Source organism: Diadema antillarum, unplaced genomic scaffold (assembly GCF_040938485.1).
Source record: "Diadema antillarum isolate AM-2024a unplaced genomic scaffold, OU_Dant_1.0 seq00001265_RagTag, whole genome shotgun sequence".
NCBI lineage: Eukaryota > Metazoa > Echinodermata > Echinoidea > Diadematoida > Diadematidae > Diadema > Diadema antillarum.
Window position 1 is genome coordinate 1,891,746 of NW_027272047.1, and position 23,219 is coordinate 1,914,964.

General features: G+C 37.4%; 1 protein-coding gene across 2 annotated transcripts in view; it reads left to right on the forward strand.

The window, feature by feature from the left end:
- The first annotated feature begins 8,048 nt into the window (after window positions 1–8,048).
- The window catches only part of LOC139745448 (uncharacterized), a 30,358-nt gene continuing 15,187 nt past the window's right edge, over window positions 8,049–23,219 (forward strand). The window contains exons 1-9 of one of the 2 annotated variants that reach the window (XM_071655835.1): window positions 8,049–8,163; window positions 11,479–11,583; window positions 15,151–15,211; window positions 17,512–17,616; window positions 18,445–18,543; window positions 19,279–19,398; window positions 20,019–20,240; window positions 21,933–21,976; window positions 22,635–22,664. In XM_071655835.1, the coding sequence (XP_071511936.1) occupies window positions 11,504–11,583; window positions 15,151–15,211; window positions 17,512–17,616; window positions 18,445–18,543; window positions 19,279–19,398; window positions 20,019–20,240; window positions 21,933–21,976; window positions 22,635–22,664 (761 nt within the window). In that variant the 5' untranslated portion in view covers window positions 8,049–8,163; window positions 11,479–11,503. Of the gene's footprint in view, window positions 8,164–8,309; window positions 8,388–11,478; window positions 11,584–15,150; window positions 15,212–17,511; window positions 17,617–18,444; window positions 18,544–19,278; window positions 19,399–20,018; window positions 20,241–21,932; window positions 21,977–22,634; window positions 22,665–23,219 lie in introns of those variants that run through there. The other variant, XM_071655836.1, reaches the window with a different exon arrangement.

Genomic DNA, 23,219 nt, shown 5'->3' on the forward strand with positions numbered 1-23,219 from the left:
CACAGTTAGGCAAATTACAACAACAACCTGCCAGGTTACAGATGGGTGTACCGTGGTTGCTCGGAAAAGCGTTTCGTCGGTGATATTAAAAACGTCATCCACGGAGAAGTTGTTCATGTTCTTGATAGCTAGCAGAGTTTCTAAAGAAACAAAGCAAGACAATTTATCAGATTCAAGATGTCATGCTACATAAAGATTGCAAAATAAGGTAATCACTTTAACACGACATGGAAAACGTAAATATTGTGTTAGAAAGTTTGCAATGACAATGAAATGTAATGCCGTAATTACATTCAAGTATATACAAAGTTATTAATGGATTATTGAACTAAGATAAAGTTATAAATGCAATAGGCTAAACAGCATTATGACAGGACTATAAAACTGATAAAATTTGAATTTTCGATGTTGGTAAGGGAGGAAATTACCGCAAGAGTTTTACATTGTCCTATACATCTGATTGCTTTTTAATTTTGTGCAATATTTCAAAACTCTTCACTTGAGGAACCCATAATTCCTCTGCGGTATAATAATTGTTTTAAAACATGCTTATAAAAAGCCACCCCCACACAAAAAATGAAAATAAATAAATAAATGAATATTTTTTTTTTCAATTTGCAAATTTGATCAGTAAACTGTTTCATTCCGTAGAATTAAATTACTGTTTATATGATGACTAAATTATCGTATTGATATTTTCTAATAAACAATCCAGGTTCAGGGAAGTTCTTAGTAATACCTGTGGCTATGCGCTTTTGCTTTTTGAGATTATGTTATTACACACAGCCAAAGCTTTACAATATAAAGGAAACAGCCATAGGACTAATCCAAAGCGTGTGACTGTACTGATCAAGGTGATATGATAGTTCACAAGTTATCAGTAATCGACAGCAAAGATCAATGATATCACCTTCAATTAGTCACCCGGGCAGAAGAGAATGATTTTAACTTGTACAACTTCTTTGTAGAAACAAGTATACATTTGTGTGTGTGTGTCTCTCTCTCTCTTTTATGCGTCGAGTCTCATGTCTGTTATGAGAAGAAGAAGAAGAAGAAGAAGAAGAAGAAGAAGAAGAAGAAGAAGAAGAATATGTGTGTATATATACAAACTGTCTTTCAAGTCGCAATATGAAAGTCTCTCAGCTGGTGTTCGTATTAGATCAAAGGTAAGGCAAGTCCCGTCTTTGATTAATAACAACAATGGTATCATGAAAACAGTTAAGAATGATACTTATATAATAATAACAGACTATGAAATCGACGTTTCATCTGCATCATTTGCCGGAGATACCCGCCTTCGGTAACACTGAAAAATCACGGTTTTTAGGTAGCCAATTGCAAGTTCTCTTTTTTTTTTTTTTGAGGGGGGGGGGGGGGATTTAACATCTTTGATATCAGTTTTTATCGTCCAAAATATAATAGTTGAAATAAAGTGAAATTATGTATTAACACTGCATTAGTATAAAAGAAAGCATTTCTTGATGTAATAATGGACAAAAATTTGACATGGATATAACATCTGCATTATAACATCAAACTGTATTGGGATAGCAAATAATGCAAACACTTTCTTTGTCAATTAGAACAATAATTGTAAGCTAATTTGTATGATAGACGATTTTGGCACATTGCAGGAACTGCAAAAAAAAAGTTTGGGGGCTAATAAATAAATATTTCCCCCCAATTTCTATTTCATTTCTTTTTTTTACTAGAACCCTGCAAGAGGGGGGGGGGGGTGGTGGTGGTGGTGGTGCAGTCCCCGTGCCACCCCCCCCCCCCATTTCGCGGCAACTGTTTTATATCTATTGTTAAGATTACATTTGATTTATTTTTCCAAAATAATCATAAATGATTAACCCTAGCAATTAAAGGACAATGCGATTTTTCCATTCTTGGGATTGTTTTAGTAAGTCAATCACAACTTCTAACAGATTTGCGATCAACTTAGTCTGGAACGTGGTTGCAATAATAGATATCAATCGTCACCTGTATATAAACTGATATATGTTTATATCATAATCATATACATATTTTTTTTTTCCGATCGCCATTGAATTTATGACTTACGATTGATTCAGTTACATATAGTTCGTTTATTCGAAGGTTCGTCATTCCGAAAATGAAGCAAGGTTCACTATTTCAAAGGTTCATTTATGCAAAAATGAAATAAAGATCTTTGTTCCAAAGGTTTGTTAATTCAAAAACGAAATACGGTTCGTAATTTAGAAAGTTCGTTATACGAAACCTTCGTGTCATTTTCGGATAGGCCTACACGAACCAGCGGAATATCGAACCTTATTCAACGTCGGTTTAACAAACCTTAAGAATAATGAACTCTCTAAAAAATCGAGTGAAAATGTTCACTCTTGAAGGAGTAAATAACAGAAGAGAGTGAATTTAGAGTGGAATTGGAGTGAATTTTGAGTGAAAATGTTCATTTTCACTCATTGTAGCATATTTAGAGTGACTTCAGGTATCAATCGATGATTTTGGATTGATCCCTTATATGAGGTCACTTCAAAATTAATGAAAATGAACATTTTCACTTAAAATTCACTCCAATTACACTCTAAATTCACTCTTTTCTGTTAGGGAGAACATTATTTTTAACTCGATTTTTTTCTCTTTTTTTTATAGAGAGAACATCGCCCATAGATTCATATTAATTTAAATTCTTGGTAAGATGGGGCCAGGAGTGTCGATGACAAATCAGAACGGTCCAACGCTTGGCTTGCTCGAGCCATTATAACCATAATGAAAATGTTTTAAGTAGAGTTCCTTCTTCGAGTATGAATTGCACTTACAACAGTTTCTTCAAAGATAATTCAAAAACTTGCGTGATATGCTAACTGTCATTTGCTTTAGCAAGTTATGATGTCATTCAAAGTCATTAAAAGATAAAACACCCCCCACAAACAAACAAACACACACACACAAATAAATGAATTGGGTACTATACTAGGAGCCACATGATACAGGAAGAAACAATGTTTAGTTTTCCTAATGAAATTAATGAAAGATTTAAAGGGTATACGTAAAGAGAGATGGAATGGAAAATGTTTAGTGATTAGGCCCTACAAAGAAGAACAACCACAAGTCAGTACAAATATCAACCGATGATAATAATCAGCACTGATTCAAATTTGTACGTAATGATTTACCTTCATGATCATGTCAGATATTTCTTTAAAAAAAATCACTTTGTGATCGTTATTACCGAAAGTCAAGAGAGCAAAACTGCATTGTGCTGGAACATACCAGTATGTTGAGGAGAAGTCGGGAAACAGGTGCATGGAGTCAAGTGATTTAACACAGTGATCGATGCGATGAGAGGAGGAGATCCAAGTGAGATGTTCTAGTGTGAAACGTGAGTTTTACGCCAACAAACTTTTCCGCAGTTACTACTAACTGAATATTAATAAAAATCTCGATTTTTTTTTACGAGGGCGCCCTTCACCTCTTTCCGTCACATAGGTACCATTATGGTGTCTGAAAATCATCTCCACCGAAAGTAACCCTAATGGACTTTTTAATGAAATTCATTATCATTGCATCACGTCAGTTGTTATGATATTATTGATCCCTTTTCATGTTACAAAATAATGAAAGTCACTCTACGAGGTTGGAGAAGTAATCGATTTCAGAGGAACTTTATGAGAACTGATTCAAAAAGACTGCCATTTAAACCTCTTGAAGTGGAGTCGAGAGAAGTACATATACATATAATATATATCATATATTTCATTACTTTTTTACATTCGCCTGCTGGCATTTAAAGTTATATTGATCGTGTTTCGAGGCTATTCCTGTGTAAATGAGCTTGATTTTACCATTGTAATATTTTGAATGCTATATCACTATAGTGGCGACAGGATCCTTGACATTCACATTCGTCTACTGCGATCATCCTCCTTTGTGAAAAATTTCTTTTCAAGCCAGAAAGTGGAGAGTACATTTGCAACTTATTTCTGGAAACATCTGAACGTGGGAAAATCAACCAATGATGCATTTATACAGAGATCAAAAAAAAAAAAGAAAAAAAAAACAGAAAAAAAGAAAGAATAATACTCACCCCCAAAGAAGAAATCTTCAAGGGCTATAATATCAAATAAGAAAAGCACGTTGCACACGCTCCACAACATTCAGTTTGTGTTTTTAGTGTTGTTCAGTGTGTGTGTGTGCGTGTGTGTGTGTGTGTGTGTGTGAGTTTTGATGTGTGATTTGTTTTGTTCAAATCATCTATTTTTTTTTTTAATGAGCTGAGCGATTTGGTACTTTCATGTCAATATTCGTGTTGTGTAAAAATAATAAAGAGATAAATACTGTAAAGCTTGATATAGTCATGACAGTGGATGGTATGTAAATGTAATCAACATGTTGGATTCATCTTTGGCTCACTTTATTAGTCCTACAATGGCAAATGGTGGTTATTTGTCGCGAAAGCGATTTGGTCAGTGTCAAGTCCATTTCAGTTGGTTTATTTTTCGTGGAAGTTTCTGCCATAACAGTGTCCCTGTTGTATTTTCGCAAATTAATATGCCATTCAGTGACACTACTTTTCTTTCTCCTCATCTTCATCCTAAACGCACAAATACAAGCATATTAACTCTTTATGTGCCACGTTCGTACATTCTAAGTTTCTGTCACGGTTTTATGTGCAAAAATAATGCCTTTAGAGTAATGTAGCAACTGGTCATACAAAAGAAACATTGAAAATAGATTCGTCATACAATTTATATCGAAACAAAGCTTGGCATTCCTCTTTAACTTTGCCTACTATTATGTCCATCTGAACAGAAATTTGTAGAAGTTGTACAAATTGGAAAAACAGAATTCTTTCTCAAAGCATGACTACCTTCGTGTCTCAGAATCACGTGGCACACAGGGCGTTTCCACCATGACACTTTATTGCAACTGCTGATGGTATACCATCAGCAGTTGCAATAAAATCCCTGCCCGTTTGAAATCATTATTATTGGCAAATTTAGACAAAGTGCCCTACTTCGACGTAAATAATGTTAATTGTAGTTAATTTTAATTTTTGTTTTTGTTGGGAAATAAAAAAAATCACAATAGTTCACTCTATATACACGAAATTCCATTAATCAAAAGTAGAAATGTGCAATTTGCCATAAACAAACATATTATCATTTACTACTTGATACAAAATAAAAGAAAGTGGCCAGAATACAAAAGTAATAAAAATAATCTTATTCAACATTGAATGATACATCATCGACAACGTGCTTTCCCATTGATCATATATTGTTGTTGTTTTATTAAACCAAAGCAAGAATATTGCGAAATGAGTGACATGATCATTTCATTCAGCTTTCGTAAATGTCGGTAAGCGTACATCGTAGCTAATTTCTAATTTGGAAAAAAAATCCATGTAAATGTTTATAATCATTGACTTTCTGCAACTATTACTTCGCATATATAAAGGCCTATATATGTATATGTATGTATATGTATATATATATATATATATATATATATATATATATATATATTATAGTCAAAAGGGGCCTGAGCTCTCGATCCTAGCAAAATCTTCGTCAAATGGCAACTATATCATTTTGCCTCTGACGAAGATCCTGCTACACTGTAAAAACATCGGTGTTAGATTTAACACCACGGGTGTTCAATCTAACACCGATCAAAATTCAATAAAGGACCACACCCACAGGTGTTAAAAATGCACTGTGATGATGTTGAAAAGTGTTCACCTGACACTTCGTGGTGTTAATTTGACACTGTACTTGGTGTTATTTTGACACTGTACTGGTGTTAATTCAAAAATGACACCACATGGTGTTGATTTGATATTTGTTGGTGTTAATATCAATGGTTTAACACCCGTCCAGCTTCAATAAGAGACCACACCAGCTGGTGTTACTTTGGTGTAAATTTATTTTCACATTTTTTCAAAAATCTAGTATTTTGATATAAAATTCTTGATCGTCTTGTTTAAATTAAAAATCAACAAGAAGTGCAGTTACTAAGAAACTCTTCAAAAACAGTTTAAAATTTGGAAATGACACCCGGAGGTGTTAATTTAACACCATAAATGAGCACCGAAAATTTAAGACCAGCTCGGTGTTCACTATTTAACACCGCACTTTTAGATTTAAAGGGGATGGCTAGTAACTGATCAGTGGGAATTAGTGGGAATTCTGGGGGATCCTCGTGGGATTCATTTAAGAGTATTGTTGTGTGAAAATGGGCCGTTAACGATCGCCCCGTCACTGTATATGCATGCTAACCTGGAAACATTGAACTGCACATTACTTGAATATGAGACCATTCTGAAACAAACAATAACTCATTTTCACACAAATTAAATATAATGTATTCTTAAAAGAATCCCCCAGCATTCCCACTGATTTCCACTGATCAGTTACTAGCCATCCCCTTTAAGAACTTGAAATTAAAACAAGGTGTTGATTTTTTCGTAAGGTTTTTTTCTTGTTAATAAAAACCTTGTTGGAACTACAAATGGCGTACTCGAGACTCCTTCTTCTACTTATAATTATTATTTGAAATCCAACACGTGGAAAATTCTAAGATGTATCTATATAGGCCTATATAATATGGGGGCCAAAGTAAACCACAAGTAAATGTGTTGGATTAAGTGGAAGCAGCATATTAAAGAACACATCATTGAAAGTTTGAGGAAAGTTAGAGAAAAATCTAGTTATGGGGGGGGGGATAGGAGTCTCGGTTACGACTTCGCTAGACAAGAAGACTGTTAAAGTTCATGACGCCATGTATGAACACCCAATAACTATAAAGGGAAAAGTTCTTAATAAAAAGTATACATTCCATCGACTTACCATTGTTAAGGGTGACATATTCCCTCTGCCTTGTGAGAAATTTAATCAGTATAATTTGCTTATAATGATTTGACACTTTAAACTTTTTTTTGTTCTCTCTTGTCAATGTCCGACAGGACAAATAGGCACCACACATGCATTTCTTCTTCCTCCCCCCTCATGTTCCTCTCTTTGTAAATACCCCCCCCCCAACTCATCATTTAAACTATTTGCAAGCATATAGATTGTGTGCACGGGGGTTGCAACGATTTTCAAGCTTTAAGCTTATGTTGCAATTCCTTTGCGTGTTCGTTACCTTGAATAATGTAGCTCTCTTAGAGTTGTATACTATTTCTGTAACTGCTTCTTATCAATGTATACTTATCGTATATTCTGTCTTGGCTATATGAGACGTACTTGCATACATTTTGTATGCACTCCTATTTTGTGAACACGCATGAAATCTTGAATAAATTAAAAAAAATAAAAAAAGGTCGTAAAGTCAAATGTTCTTCATTATGGCAAAAAAAGGTGAAAATATTATGACTTTTCCTTAGTTACTTCCTTTATTCATTTTTTTTTTGTCCATACATGGCGTCATGAAGCGAAGGTCTTTTAAATACAGCTATGATGGCACCGAAACAAATATTCGTAACTTATGAATATAATCGTCCGACTTTCCTCGAACTTTCACTGATGACGTGTTGTACCAATATTGCTGCTTTCACTCAATCCCCGTTCATATTTGGGTTTTGGTTTCCTTTGGGAACCACATAAAAAACATATAGGGGCCTACAATGGGGCGCACTGTTTCATCTTCTTAACCCCTTCAATTCCCCAAATCAAAAAGATTAAAAAAAGGAAAAGAAAAAAGATATGTGTCTATTGAATGTGACCGAGTTTCTGTTTTAAAAGTGATTCTGGAACAGTTCGCCTCCCCTTCTGGCGGTGGTTTTATATTTTTCTGTATTTAAGTGATTGTCAATGAATTTGTTTGTTTGGTTACATGGGTTTTTGTGCTTTGTTTGTTTCGTTTTTTCTTGTTTTGTTTTGCTTGTTGTTCACATGGCTTCAATGATCAGACTGGGAGGGTGATTCTGCAGCTCCTACCCGCGCTTTCAAAAAACGCGAGCAGCTTAGCTGTGTGTACACTGCACACACACAGTGCGCTTCTCACGTCTTGGATCAAGCACCCACCACCTGACGCAAACTTCTCCTGAGTGCAGACTGTTTATACAACACCATACAGGACGAACTCTCGCACAACCAGGGCAGTCTCAGCAGGGCAATCCGACCGTAAACCCTTCAAATTGCGTTGATATTCGACATATTTTCAGCGCAATACGAGGTAATCTGAGCTGAGTCGTACGTCAGTCATATTTGAATGACAATTTTTCATGTATCAGCCTTTCTGACGTCTTGTAGTGTATGCAGAGGTGCGGTTGTGACTTGCTTTGTGATTATCGTCTTTTATTCAGACATGATGTGCGAAGGCTCTGTGTTCGTTTCTTCTCGCCCTTGCTCGTGTAGCTGTTCTACCCATCTACGCAGTAAACAGTAAACAGGTGGTAGGTGGGTGCGGCTCGGTCAGTGTTGTGCCCCGTCTACTCTCGGGGGTACGGGCCAGGCAGGGATGGGATCGTGATGTGGTCACTGCACCGCAGTTATGTAGCCTACCGAAGCTACGGATATTTTTTTAGAGAAATCAGCGCCTGTTTTGACCTGTCGATACTGTTCCTAAACCTTGACCAACTCATCAAATAAGTGAATGTAAACATTCCAGCCATGCAGCCTAGCTGGCGTAGCCTAATGCAATTGACATGTAACGCGGTGTTAGACAGCTTCACATTCGTCCTAATCGTAATGTTAGTAGTCCACTCTGGGACTGTGAGTGTGTGTATCCATGTGTATTGATAGCGAACGAAGGTAGGGTAGTAAAGAGTGGTATGGAAAAATTAGCAAGGCGGGGGGGGGGGGGGGACATCACACCCACTCTTCCTCTGAGAGTATGATGCCAAAAAATAGATAAGTCCGTATGTAGGCCCGTATTGTAATTGTAAAATGAATCATCAGGATGTTAAATTGACTGTACAGTACTGGTTGAGGTAAGGATTCATGTTTTGAATATCTAATATCTAAAAATAGTCAATACATCATGGTGTTTTATGTATGTTAATTTCACAGGACTTTTATCACTTCTATTCTACTTCCAATTTCAGCGCTGGGATCTCTTTTTAATTACAGCATGCTACAACTGTACACATGTTTACATCTAGATCCGAGCTATGTATCGTTTGAATGAGAGCAACATGTATTGCATGGTGTATGGATTATTCAAAAGCTGATACCATTATGTATGTGTACTATCAAAACATAGTCATTTTTTCCCCCTGAACAGCAGAGCTTTTAACCACTTGTGGGCAGACTGATTTTGCTATAACACACATTATTTCCCATAGACCCTTTCCCGGAGTATTCTCAGGACTTGTCTTCAACGGGTTAATATCAAATTGTCTTTAGTGCAACCAAGAGATGGCATTCCAAGTACATAGTTCCCTTGGTATTTTGATGAACTTTAAATAGTCCACATCACCCCTCTACACCTACAAATTGTTTAATGAGTACCTAGTGGGGAGCCAAATATTTTGAAGTGACTAGAAAATGATTTGCTTATTAATGCCACCAAGGCAACTTGACTGGAATGCAGTGTACCCAGGGAGTAGATTATAATGCACTGTGCCATTAGGTGCAGGTTTGATTTAGTAATGTAATATCATGCTGGGAAAGAATTGTATCGTAGGGTTCCTTTGCCCCTTTACTAAATGCATACTACTGATATAATATCTTGTTCTGAAGCTGTGTGCATGACTTTTTGTCCCCGCCGAACGAGTTCAAGCAGGGGACTATGAAACGGGCTCCGTACGTGTGTGTGTCCGTCTGTCTGTCCGTCTGTGCGTCCGTCCGTCTGTGCGTCCTTGTGTGATCAAAATGTTCAATTTGCTACTTCTCTGTCATTTATGAGCCAATTTTGATTCTGTTTCCTTTATATGATAGCACTACATGGGAGCTTTGAAATTTCTACACAGAATTTCAGTTGTGACCTTTGACCTTGACCTTTGACCTATATTGTACATTTTGCTTCAAAATGGTACTCCTTCGCCATTTCTAACCCAATTTTGATTCTGTTCGCTTTATATGATAGCACTACATGGGAGCTTTGAAACTTCTACACAGAATTTCAGTTGTGACCTTTGACCTTGATTTTTGACCTATATTGTACATTGGCTACAAAATGCTACTCCTTCGCCATTTGTAACCCGATTTCGATTCTGTTTGCTTTATGTGATGGCACTAGGTGAGGGCTTCAAAACTTCTATACAGAATTTTGACCTTTGACTTCTTTGACCTTTGACCTTGATTTTTGACCTATATTGTACATTTTGCTACAAAATGCTACTCCTTCGCCATTTGTAACCCGATTTCAGTTCCGTTTGCTTTAAGTGATGGCACCAGGTGAGGGCTTCAAAACTTGTACACAGAATTTTGACCTTTGACTTCTTTGACCTCTGACCTTGATTTTTGACCTGTATTGTACATTTTGCTACCAAATGCTACTCCTTCGCCATTTCTAACCCGATTTCGATTCCGTTTGCTTTATGTGATGGCACTAGGATAGGGCTTCAAAACTTCTACACAGAATTTTGACCTTTGACCTTTGACCTTGATTTTTGACCTATATTGTACATTGGCTACAAAATGCTACTCCTTCGCCATTTCTAACCCGATTTCGATTCCGTTTGCTTTATGTGATGGCACTAGATGAGGGCTTCAAAACTTCTACACAGAATTTTGACCTTTGACTTCTTTGACCTTTGACCTTGATTTTTTACCTATATTGTACATTTTGCTACTAAATGCTACTTCCGGCGGGGACATATATTACGCACCGCGTAATTTCTACTTTTCCTTGTTCCATATTGAGGAGTGTGTGTAGCAGGGCTCGACACTAACACTTATCTTTGATAGCCCGTTTGGGCCAACAAAATCTCTGAATTAGACATTTTGGTAGCCAGAAAAATAAATGTAGTGGCCCAAAATAAAGAAAATGTGAATTTTGATTTTGAAATTTAGTTGCCTGATCAGGCCACAAACTAAAAAAGAAATAGATAAAAATGAAAAGAAAAACTCTTTTTTTGGGGAAATTTGGTGGTCCGACATCAATTGTTGGTGGTCCTGGGCGGCTGGGCCACTGCCAATGTTGGGCCCTGTGTATAAATCTGACTTTACATTGTAGAGTGAAAAATACAGCAACAACAAATGCTTTCCTTTTGTTGTAAAGTTGCTTTGCCCCCTATGATGAGGGGGAAAATACTGGTATGAAAACAAACTTGAAACATCAATAATAAATTGTAGTGAGAGAAATAGTATTTATGTGAGTATGATATTCATGAAAGGGGAGGAGAGCAAGGCAGTGCAAAATACAACGATAGATGTAGGTAGGTAGGTAGGTACATGTAGATGTATGTTTGCAGGAATGGATGAAAGCGGGGGGGGGGGGGGGGGGGGGGGGGGAGATTGGTTAAATCTTTTTGATGTCACCATCTGTCTGATTGCAAGTCACTTTATTTTTCAGGATTCTCTCACATCATTTCTCCTCCATCAGAGCCGACGGAGCAAATCTGATCACCATGAGTTTCCAGGAGGAGTGGCAGCAGAAGAAGGAAGAGCGCCAGCGCAAGAGGATGGAGCAGGAGAAATCTCTCACAAAGTGAGTTGAAGTACTGTGTAGCCCCCCCCCCCCCCCCCGCCCGTCTGAGGGATTTGAGTACCAGTGACCCTTGACCCTCTCCCAGAAGCCCCCCCCCCAAAAAAAAAAAAAAAAAAGAAAAAAAAATATATATATATATAAAAATAATAAAAAAAAATAAATAAAAAAAATAAATAGATGAATAAATAATAATAATAAAAAAATAAAAACAAATACAAACTTGTGAAGTTTTGCGGCCCCAGCTGTTACGTAGTAAAAATAATAATTTGTCAGATATAAATGTTTGTTTATTTAGCCTAGCTTGATACCAATTCTGATGCGAAAATAAAAAGATGGGTGTGTTAATATTTTGTACCCATGTTTTGTGAATTTTGCACTACTTAATGCTAGTGTGATGTGTCAACACTCAATAGAATTTGAAATTGTTGGTACAAAATTAATTTCACTTGACCATAAGAACAAAAATTTAATTGTGCATAAAGAAAGTTTCAAGATTCAAGACCAAAGATTCAACTACACCCTGTAATTTATTTCAGTTGGTCCCCCACATTGTTAAAGGGATGGTACAGTATTGGTGGGGATGCGAATTGGGCTTTTAACTTTTTGCGAGATACCAAGAAAATACTTATGAAATAGTACAGAGCATACCATTTTAAGAGGAATTCAAAAGTTTATTTGATGAAAATCGGGTTTGGAATGACTGAAACAGCCAAAAATAAAGTAAAACAAAGCGATCGTAATAAAGTGTGGGTCCCACACTTATTAGAATCGCTCTGTTTTGGATATCTCAGCCATTTTAAAACCAATTTTCATCAAATAAACGTTGAATTCCTTATGGAATTACATGCTCTTTCATATTTCATAAGAGCTTTCTCATTATCTCACCAAAAAAATGTAAGAAACCTGAAATCAGGTCTCAACCAAAACTATATGACCCCTTTAACAGTGTATTTTAAAGCTTGTCGTACTTGACGAGGTGAGAAAAGTTTGAGTTCATCTGTTTAAATCCATTTGGACAACATTCTGCAAATCAGTTTGAGAAGATTCAATTCTTTTTTTTACATGATCCACCAAAGTGTTGAATAGTGTCCATAAAACCTGTCATATACATTGTAGTTGACAGGAGTGTGAAAAGCTATTACAACTTTGCTGACAAGAAAATCAAGCCTTTAATAACAAAATACATGAAGCCTGGAATGTGGTTAAGTACTTGAGTACATTGACCTGCTTTATTACTGGCATGACCTTTGCTTTATGGCTAAGTGTTGTGGATGTGTAAACAAAATCTCTGTTAAAGTGCAAAGCTCTTAAGGAGACAGCAGGTATGCGATTATGGGCTATGAGTCATTTGAGACTGAAGTGCCCTTTATCTGTCTAGTTGTATAATCAGTGCATTATAAGTGAATTAAGTTTTGTATGTGAACACTAGTACCCTTAATTGTGTACATGTTTAGTTTGTTTACACAGTGTTCATACTTTGTGAAGTACAATAACACAAGTCATGCTGAATTGACTTACATTGTACACCCCAAACGTAACAAAAATCTTGAGAACAAATATTCTTGAGTGTTAAAGGGAGGGTATAGTTGTGGTTTTTCGATGAGATAATGAGAAACCTCTTATGAAATACAAGAGCATGTACTATAATTCAAAGAGGAATTCTACATTTGTTCAATGAAAATTGGTTTTGAAGTGGCTGAGATATATCCAAAATATACATGTAAAGGTTAGGACCCACCTTTTATCCGGAGCGCTTTGTGTTACTTTGTTTTTTAATAGTCTCAGCCATTTCAAAACTGATTTTCATCAAATAACCTTTGAATTCCTCTTAGAATTCAATTGCATGCTCTGTATAACATTTCGTGGGTGCAGGTGGTTTCCTTGTGTCTCGCAAAAAGTTACAGTTGTAGAAGGTCAATCCTTGCCTCAACCAATACCATCCCTTTAACCCATTGAGACGGACTGATTTTGCTAACATGCATTTCCCATGTACAGTAGATACATTGTACAACGTACATTTGTACCTGCCCGAGTGCACTCGGGACTTGTCCTCAATGGGTTAATGGATAGTAGCCTGGTCTTTAATATTCCACTATAGATAATCCAAAATCCAAACCAAGTGTCTTTATTTGGAGGAGGTAGTCAGGACTATCTTTTCAAATTTTTTCATTTGATAATTGACAATTTACTCATAATGTTTATTGAGAAATAAAAAGACAAGAAAAACCCTTTTAGACCCATGCTGTTCTATTGAAGTGCAACATGTCAGTTTATATTGTGTGGTGACTTTGAGTGAACCCTAATCAGGCCGGACTTTTTCGGGTGTTCTGTGGCCGAGGGGGGTGGATTCAACCCCCTCCCCCCGTCAATCAAGCAATGAATCACCATGAAAATTGGCATGTCCATTACCTGTGGCGTAATCTACCACCTATACAAGAAGAAATGGAAATTTTCGTGATATTAATTAATTATGCTGATATACATCTTACTTATACTGTATGCATAAAATCATACATTTTGCCCTAAATCAGAAAGTAAAGCTCCTAGAATCCTAATTTTTGGTGATAACATTCTTTGTAGCATTCCTAACAATTTACTCGAAAAAAAATCTGATTGTCAAACTTAATTTCTTATGTATTTTATTGTTTTATGAATTTCTTAAATGTTCTTTGTTTTTAGACCTATTGTTTTATCATTTTTTCCACAAAATTTATGACAGAACCTTTTTCAAGCATTATGCTAAAATCAATTGATTTCAACCTGTGAAAGTGAAAATAATCATATCTTTATGAATATGGTGAGAAAACTCCATTGGCATAGACTTTATGCACAAAATCACGTTTTTGAGACATTTTCGGTCTGACAGGCATGTAGGTTGCGTCATAACAGTATGCGCGATTTTCAGGAAACTGGTGCCAAAAGATGTGCGAGACTTGAAAGTAAAAAGTCAGTGAACGGCGCGGTCAAAAAATTTCGCGCAGCGGAATAGTCGCGAAAAATGTTGGAGGGGTTGATTCACCCCCCCCCCCCCGCCTTTTTAGAGTTTGTATCTTTTCCTTTTCTATCAGAGCTATGCTACCATGTAAGAGATGGTTAGAGGGCATAAGGATGCTAGCACAAGTGCTTGAAGTACGTATACCTAACAATAGTTGATTTATGTGCAGACATACTGCAGCTCCTCTTTCACTACTATATTACACCCAGCGAATAATTGTTTCAGATTCTTATTGTGGAAGCCTCCTTGTTATGACTGACATAAGTTACAATGTTACACCAGAATAGGTCTTGGGGCTAGCAACACTATTATCCTTGTTTTCCACACAGTATAAGCAAGGAGGAACAATTGTACTAGGTGAGCCTAGTACCTCCTTGGTATAACAACTCTCTTCTTCAATACTTGGTACAGTATCTGTTATTTTCCATTTCACTCACTGGGTATCTCTCAATTTATTGACTGTCCATATGGTCAAATCAAAAGCATACATACAGTATAATCCAAGATAAGATACTTCACATATGTTGTAGGTGAACTACTGGTAAATGTTACTTTCTTTTGGCTACATGTAGGTCAGAGAAGTCATCTCTTGGTGGTGAGAAAACCATGACTGAGGCGGAGAGGAAGGCTCAGGTGAGAAGTGGTTTTATTGCCTGTGTGCTTGCATTCCTATCCTCCCCCAGACTAGACTGGTATTGCCCTTTAAAGGACAAGTCCACCTTCATGGTATATACATAAGGATTGAGAGAATGCAGCAATATTAGTAGAACACATCAGTGAAAGTTTGAGGAAAATTGGACAATCCGTTCAAAAGTTATGAATATTTTAAGTATCTGCGCAGTCACTGCTGGAAGAGAAGACTACTACAGTGTATGATGTCACATGCGTACAACTAGAAAGGAAAATAAAAGGAGAATTTCACAAAACTTTACTTTTTGAATAAAGTGCACATTTCTTCGACTTGCTACTGACGTATGTTAAGGGTAATATTATTCCCCCTGCCTTCTGAAAGAGAGAAGTCGAGTGGTCTTTTGTTACACAAGAAAAATGGGAATATGTTGAATTTTCTTTATTCTTTCTTTGTATCGTTGTACTCATGTGACATCACAAGCTATAGTAGTCTTTTCATCCAGCCGTGACTGAGCAGAAACTTCAAAAATTCATAACTTTTGAACGGATTGTCCGATTTTGCTCAAATTCTAACTGATGTGTTCTACTAATATTGCTGCATTCACTCAACCCACATGTCTATGAAGGTGAACTTGTCCTTTAAAGGGGATGGCTAGTAACTGATCAGTGGGAATCAGTGGGAATGCTGGGGGAAGATTGTTCCAGTCCTTGTGGGATTCATTTAAGAGTACATTATATATCTATTGTTGTGTTAAAAATTATTTGCCTCAGAACGGTCTCATATTCAAGTAATGTGCAGTTTAATGCCCTGTCACTGGACAGGCATGCTAACCTGGAAACATTAAACTGCACATTGCTTGAATATGAGACCATTCTGAAGCAAGAAATTTTCACTCAACAATAGATATATAATGTTCTCTTAAATGAATCCCACAAGGATTGGAACAATCATCCCCAGCATTCCCACTGATTCCCACTGATCAGTTACTAGCCATCCCCTTTTAATAACTCTTTATGTGCCATGGTGGAAACCCCTGTGTGCCACATTATTCTGAGACACCAACGTAGTCATGCTTTGTGAAAACATTCTGGTTTTCAAATCTTATGTCACTTTAATACATTTTTGTTGAAGTGTAGATGCAGTGAGCAAAATAGTACAGAAAATGCCAAGCTTTGCATTGATGTGAATTGTATGACAATCTATGACTACTTTTCTTTCAAATGCTCAGTAGCTACATTACTTAAAAGGTGTGACTTTTGCTCAGTAGCTACATTACTTTAAAGGTGTGACTTTTGCACACAAACAGTGACAGAATCCTAGATTATACACTCAAATCCAGAAGGGAACACCGTTTGATAGTCAATCGAAAAAAAAAAAAAAAGGAACGGAATCGCAAGAAACTCTTTCATTGTACTGTGGCACTGGGTGATTTATCAAGCAGTTTGGGCAGGTCTGTGCGTTTGAGCGGAATATGCGAAGTTGGCACGCTGTCGACCGAATCGGGCATGCGAACGTAGCACATAAAGAGTTAAAGAGAATGTCCATCCTGACATCCTGCTTTGTATGAAAACAGATATATCAGAAAAGCAGATAAGTGGAAATTTTGGGAAAAAAGTCAAATATGGTATGTAAAAAAGATTGGAAATGTAAAAGTTTTAGAGAGTATTAAACATGTTGGCAACTCTTTGTGATCTTGGTATTGAGGAGCTCTCCTTTCTGTTTGTACCCGAAAATTAACCAATTTTCATTTTCTTTTGAAATATATTTTCTTGAGCACTGTTCTTGGTACAAAGACAGAGTATGTTTTGTTTCTGTCCTTGTCAGGGGAAAATATCTTTGTATTCCCAAAATTCTCCAATTTTCATTTTCTTTCGAAAAATATTTTCTTGAGAACTGTTCTTGGTACAAAGTTAGAGTATGTTTTCTGTGTGTCCTCGTCAGGGGAAAATACTGTATCTCTCCATCCCCAAAGGCATAAGAAGAAAAGTGTATACATTTCATTTCAGGTTTCTCTCTCTCTCTCTCTCTCTCTCTCTCTCTCTCTCTCTCACACACACACTCACCATTTCACACACTCTCTAATGATATGATGCATGATGGGGGTGGGGGATTTAAATAAAATGCCAAAAATATCCCTTGACTTTACATGTGATTATTTTCTTATATTTTTTGACTTTCTTTATGGGCAAGTAAAATTCATGATTAAGCAATTATTCTGCAACAATTTGAAAATCTGCTTGGAGTAAGTAGTGCAAAAAAAGTTGGTGTATAACACCCTTGGTTACACCTGTCCGGTTTGCAGGAGTTACGCGACAAGAGGGAGCAAGATCGTGTGGAAGCGGAGCAGCGCACTCACCGGGAAATACTGCAGAACTCTACAGTTTCAGCTTTGACTCCGGAGCGCAAGGTAAAAGCCTGAACTTTGGTTTCGGCTTCAAACACAGCCAAAATAAGTTTGTATGCCTTGACAATGCATTGATAGTGTTGCAGGATGAAATACTTGCCATAGTAGTGATTCATTTCGTATTCTTTGTGTGTGTGCATGTATTTTGAAATTTGCTCAGCATTTAAAAGTCACCCAAAACATATTTCAAATATGCAGAGATGCCAACAGATACAGCTGGTATTATACTGTGTTTACAGTTTTGTACCTTTTTTGTTGTCATGAATACTGCAGATTTCATGGAAAATAGTGTTTTCCCTTGTTTGTTACTACACATGTCTACTGCAGGAAAGGTAAATATTTTATTTTTCCACCAAAAATACACCATTCCAGCCATCAGAATAATCTAGATTGATACGATCCCTGCAATTATATGAAAAATTGCTTTGATTTGATTTGATTTATTGGTTTCTGAATCATCATTGTACATGCACATTCATGTACATACATTTTATATAAGTCGGTCACAGGATATTTTTTCTTCCTTGCCTTTGCACAATGTACAGCAAAACGTACAAGAAACATACAACAATGAGTAATACAGTGGGGCTACAGCATAAGCGTGGCTTAATGGTACCACAACAGTTTATAATCTGAGTTAGGGGATTGGAAAGAATACACAGTGGTTTCAAATACCCTCAAAGAATTGATGAACAAGTGAATAATGCAGTAGGAGGTTTGACTTGTTGATCAGAAATGTTAAAACAATGCTAGAGCGCTACATTGTAACTACTCTACATTTCAAATAGCCATTTGATTTGTAGAATCACCTCATTTGTTATGCTTTTTCAGGAGGAGATTCGCAGAGCCCGCGAGGAACGAGAGCGAGCCCGTGAAGAGCGAGAGAGATTGGAGAAGGCGGAGGAAGAGGAGCGGAAAGCCAGAGCTGAGGTACGTAGGAAAGGGGAAAAGAATGTCAAAACTTTTTAAAGATAAAAATTGGCTTCTTGCATGACAATATTGGCAGATTGTCGTTACAGTGCTAGGATCCCTGCGCGTGGCAGATTGTCTTTAGGGAGTGGGAGTGCGCATAGGGTGAGCAACAATCTGCCATGCGCAGGAGAGCGTGTTAAAGACAATCTGACATACACACAATGATTTTAAAAAGCAGAAAGCAGTCCTGTCGACCTGGTACAACATGATGATTATGCATACTGGCTGGATAAGACTCTTGATTTTCAGTATGAGCTTAGTGTTCAATCCTGTCAAGTGCAAATGTTTAGGGGACAAGATTTGATATCACCCACCACGTCCCTCGTGAACAAGGTGTATAAATGGGTACCTGGATAAATGGGATAAGTAGGTCCTTTTTTATTTCATCTGAGATTACGAAACTAGCTTGCAATGCACAGTTTACAGGATGACTAAACTCAAGTTTTTTCCGCCTCTGGAATCTTCCAGAAACTGGTCCTGTTTTTATTTCAAATGAGATCATAGAACTTGTTTATGAGATCACAACTAAAGGCGAGTTTTCCCTCCCTTCATAGGCAGTCTCCTGAAAACTGGCCCTTTTTTACTTTGTAGGAGATTATAAAACCGGTTTAGTGATCCACAGTTCACAGGATGACTATTAAAGTTACATTCTTTCCCCGCCTCCTTTGGAATCTTCCGGAACACTCCCTGCAGGAGGAGATGCGGAAGATGCGCGAAGACATTCAGCGTCGTCGTCAAGAGGCGGAGGCCAAGCGCCGTCAAGCCACGGAGCAGGACCCGAAGGCTTACTCCATCCCAAAATACAACATCGCTGTAAGTGGTTCCTCCTTATCTTCCTTCACCCTGTGAAACGCCACTGAATGTTCATGTCATTGTTTAGAAGCAGAAGGGCGTGAATGCTGTACAAATTTTGTGGAATGAGATTGTGTCTGTTATCACTGATGATGAAAATTGTGGCATTTGAGAAACTGTGTAGCTAATGTTCATACAAACTGCACATGAAAAGAGAGTCAGATATATTTGGGAGTGAACATTACTACATGTTCAATTGCTGGTACAAGTGTATTTGAATTCTAACTCAAAGCTTATGAAATACAGAGTAATATTCTAGTTTCTTTTCATGCCTCAGTTTTCCATAGGTATGTACATAAAGCAGGCAGTAAGAAACAAAGTAGACATAGCTGATTGATGGATGTTTGAAGCTTTGAATATCTTCAAATTGTTGAAAACACCTCGCAGTATTCCACAGATGCAATGTTCTTTCGTGTCAAGTGAAAGGGATGTGATTTATATTGCAGCATGAGTGAGAATTTTAGTTTTACACCTCAAAAACCTATGCTCCTTCCTCTTCTTTTGAATTAAAATGTATCTATTATCTTGGATGTCCTCTCAGAGATTTGTTCAAGTGCATTTCATGTTTGCTTGCTGTGCAGGAAAGCATCGCCAAAGCTAAGAAGGAGAAATCGCAGACCTCCGCGGAGATGATGGTGGAACGGGAGCGCCGCGTCGAGCAGAACGTTCCCCAGATCCGCATCAGCGCTCGCGACTCTGAGGAGCGCTTGAGGGAGATTGCTGAGATGCTGCATGCCAAGCTGGTGGAGGTCTACGGGGACATTTACGACCTGAAACAGAGGAAGGAGAGGCAGCAGTATGATGTGAGTTGGAGTCTTCTTCCTTCTCTTCCTCCTCCTGATCCTTATCATCATCATCATCATCATTATCCTCTTCCTCCTCTTCCTCCTCCACCAATTCCTCCTTGTCTTTTTCTTCTTCCTCTTACTCCTCCTCCTGCTCCTTCTCTTCTTTGTCATCCTCTTCCTCCTCTTCCTCCTCCACAGCTTCCTCCTTGACTTTCTCTTTCTCTTCTTCTTCTTCCTCCTCCTCCTCCTATCAACTTTGTCTTCCTCTTCCTCTTTCTTCCTTCTCTTCTTCTTCCTCCTCTTCTACTCCTCCTCCTGTTCCTCCTTTTCTTTCTCATCCTCTTCCTCCTGTACAGTCTCTACAAATAAGTGGTATTATATAAATACTGTTTCATCATCATCATCATCATCATCATCCTCCTCCTCCTCCCACTCCCTCCTTTCTTCCTCTTCTTCCTCCACAACTGCCTTGTCTTTCTCTTCCTCCTCCTTTCTCCTCCTATTTCTCCTCCTATTTCTCCTCCTCCTCTTCCTCCTCATCCTCCTGCTCCACTGACTTTCTCCTTCTATTCCTCCTCCTCATCATCATCATTACCACTGACATCTCCATCACCATCCTCCTCCTCCTCTTCCCCTTTCTCCTCTTTCTCATCCTCTTCCTGCTCCTCCCACTTCCTTCTTTTGTTCTCTTCCACAGCTTCTTCCTGCTCCTGCTCCTGCTCCTCCCAACTTTCTCTTCCTCTTCTTCCTCCTCCTCTTCCTCTTTCTCCTCCTCCTCCTCTTCCTCTTCCTCTTCCTCCTCCTCCTCCTGCCCCTCCCAACTTTCTCTCCCTATCCCTCCTCTTTTTCCTCCTCCCCCTCCTCCTCCTCTCCTTCCTTTTCTTCCTCCACATCTTCCTCCTCTTTCTCCTCCTCTTCTCCTCCTCCTGCTCCCAACTTTCTCCTCTTTTTCTTCTTCCTTCTCTTCCACCTCCCATCTTTGTCCTCCTCCTGATATTCCTCCCACTCTTCTCTTTTTCCTCTTTGTTTGCTTGCTGCAATGTGAATCATTCATGCAGAGTCTTCAAATATCTTTAATGATATTGTTTGAATGCACTCTGTCTAATTTGATTTTTATGTCACTACTTTGTTAATGAATACCTGTATTATTACATTCTAGGTATTTTGGGTTTGGTTGGGTTGACTTTATTAAAAACATACATATGAATATGATAACATGATAACATAAAATTCCACAGTGTAAGATACAATAACATGAAATTTTTATGAGAATACAATGATTTTGTACAAGGTTCTTACAGCTTTGCAAGCATATATTTCACATACTTATATCTACCTTACATAAGAATACATGTGGTATAATAGATTTAGTTTCGTTGTGATACATTTATCACTGAAAAGGCAAAGAAAATGAGTAAGTATGTAATGTAGACATATATGCATAGACAAAGGTTCTGAAAAAAAATAATAGAAAAACAGAAGATAATGTTGTTAAAGGGGGAACCAAAAGTTAGCACAAGTGCTAGTCAAGAATGGTTCTCCCATTATAGCTACATGTATATTTAAGCTGCAAAATAAACAAAATACAAATTGTATGCTAGAATAAATTGATGTAAACTTTGAGTGCTTTTGCTTTGAAATTACAGATTTAGAGGTTTGTTACAAGAAAAAAGTTATAGGCATACAATGTGTTTGTTTCCTTCACAGCTGTCTGAGATGAATGCCCGTATCAAGGATCTGACCAAGCAGAAGTAAGTGTTTGATATAAAAATCCATCTCTAGCCCTGTTTTAACAGACCTTACCGTGACAATATCACGACAATATGTCGATAATTCTTCGCCTCGGGCAATAAGACCGCAGGAGAGAGTGAAGGGTACCGTTATAAAGCGACACATGCTGAAAACCTTACCTGGATAGGTGTCAGGTGTCCACTGGTGCGATGGCATTGTTAAGAATCATGTTGCACACAGCTCATTTATCAAAGTAGTTTTGATATTGATGGAAAAATGTGTAGAATTTAACAATTTTTCTCACCTTTAATATCTTGATATGTCGAAGTATATTCTTGGCCAATCGGTCTGCATGTTAATTAAATTGACTACATACTTTCTGTGTTGTCATAAAGGAATCTTAGCAACTGCATTCACGTTGTATTGCAAACTTTTTATCATATTTTCATTATATATGGAATTCTAGCTTGCACATAATGCATATTTTCATATCTTACAAATATCTATCTTTATAAATTTCTCTGTATTTGTATACCAGTTTTCAGCTTGTAATTTTACTTCATTGTAAAGTAAACAGCAACTCAACCTGTTGGCTGTTATGTTACTGTAACTATATGATTTCCATCAATAAACCATTGAAATTCCATTGAATTAGTGATTCCTTTTGAATTTTCGTAGGACTGTGATTGTGACGACGGTGGATCGTGGGTAAGTTTGCTTGCAGCATTATGTCTTCTTTTGTGGGTCTCTCATGATACTTTCATTATCACTCAGTTTTAATTGCATTTCAGTGATACATGTTTTCTTGTTTAATATTTTCTTCTAGTGGTGTGTTTTATGAACTAATTTGATTTCCACAGTTTTTGCCATCTTGTGCTTCACTGCAAGTGTGTTTTGCAAAAGGATTTATGGATGGATTGATTTAACTTTCATGTGACATATTGCTCCTGGATATGCCCAAATATCACTCCTTGAATTTGCTGAATATTTTTGAATCGAGTATCGCATTTGACTGCTCTGGTGTGAATGGTAAAATTTAGGTCAGAACCATAAAATGGCAGAACACGGCTTGCAACCATCTTGACTGCATCACTAAAACCACAAAAAACTCTCATCAGTCGATTTCCCCCACATAAGGTCAGAATATGTGTTGTTGGTCACCACTAATTTTAAGTTTGGGGATTTTTTGGAACAAGTCGTCCTTCTTGTGTGAATTTGAAAGAATTTTGAAGCATGGAATAAATTGGAAGCATCAATTGAAAG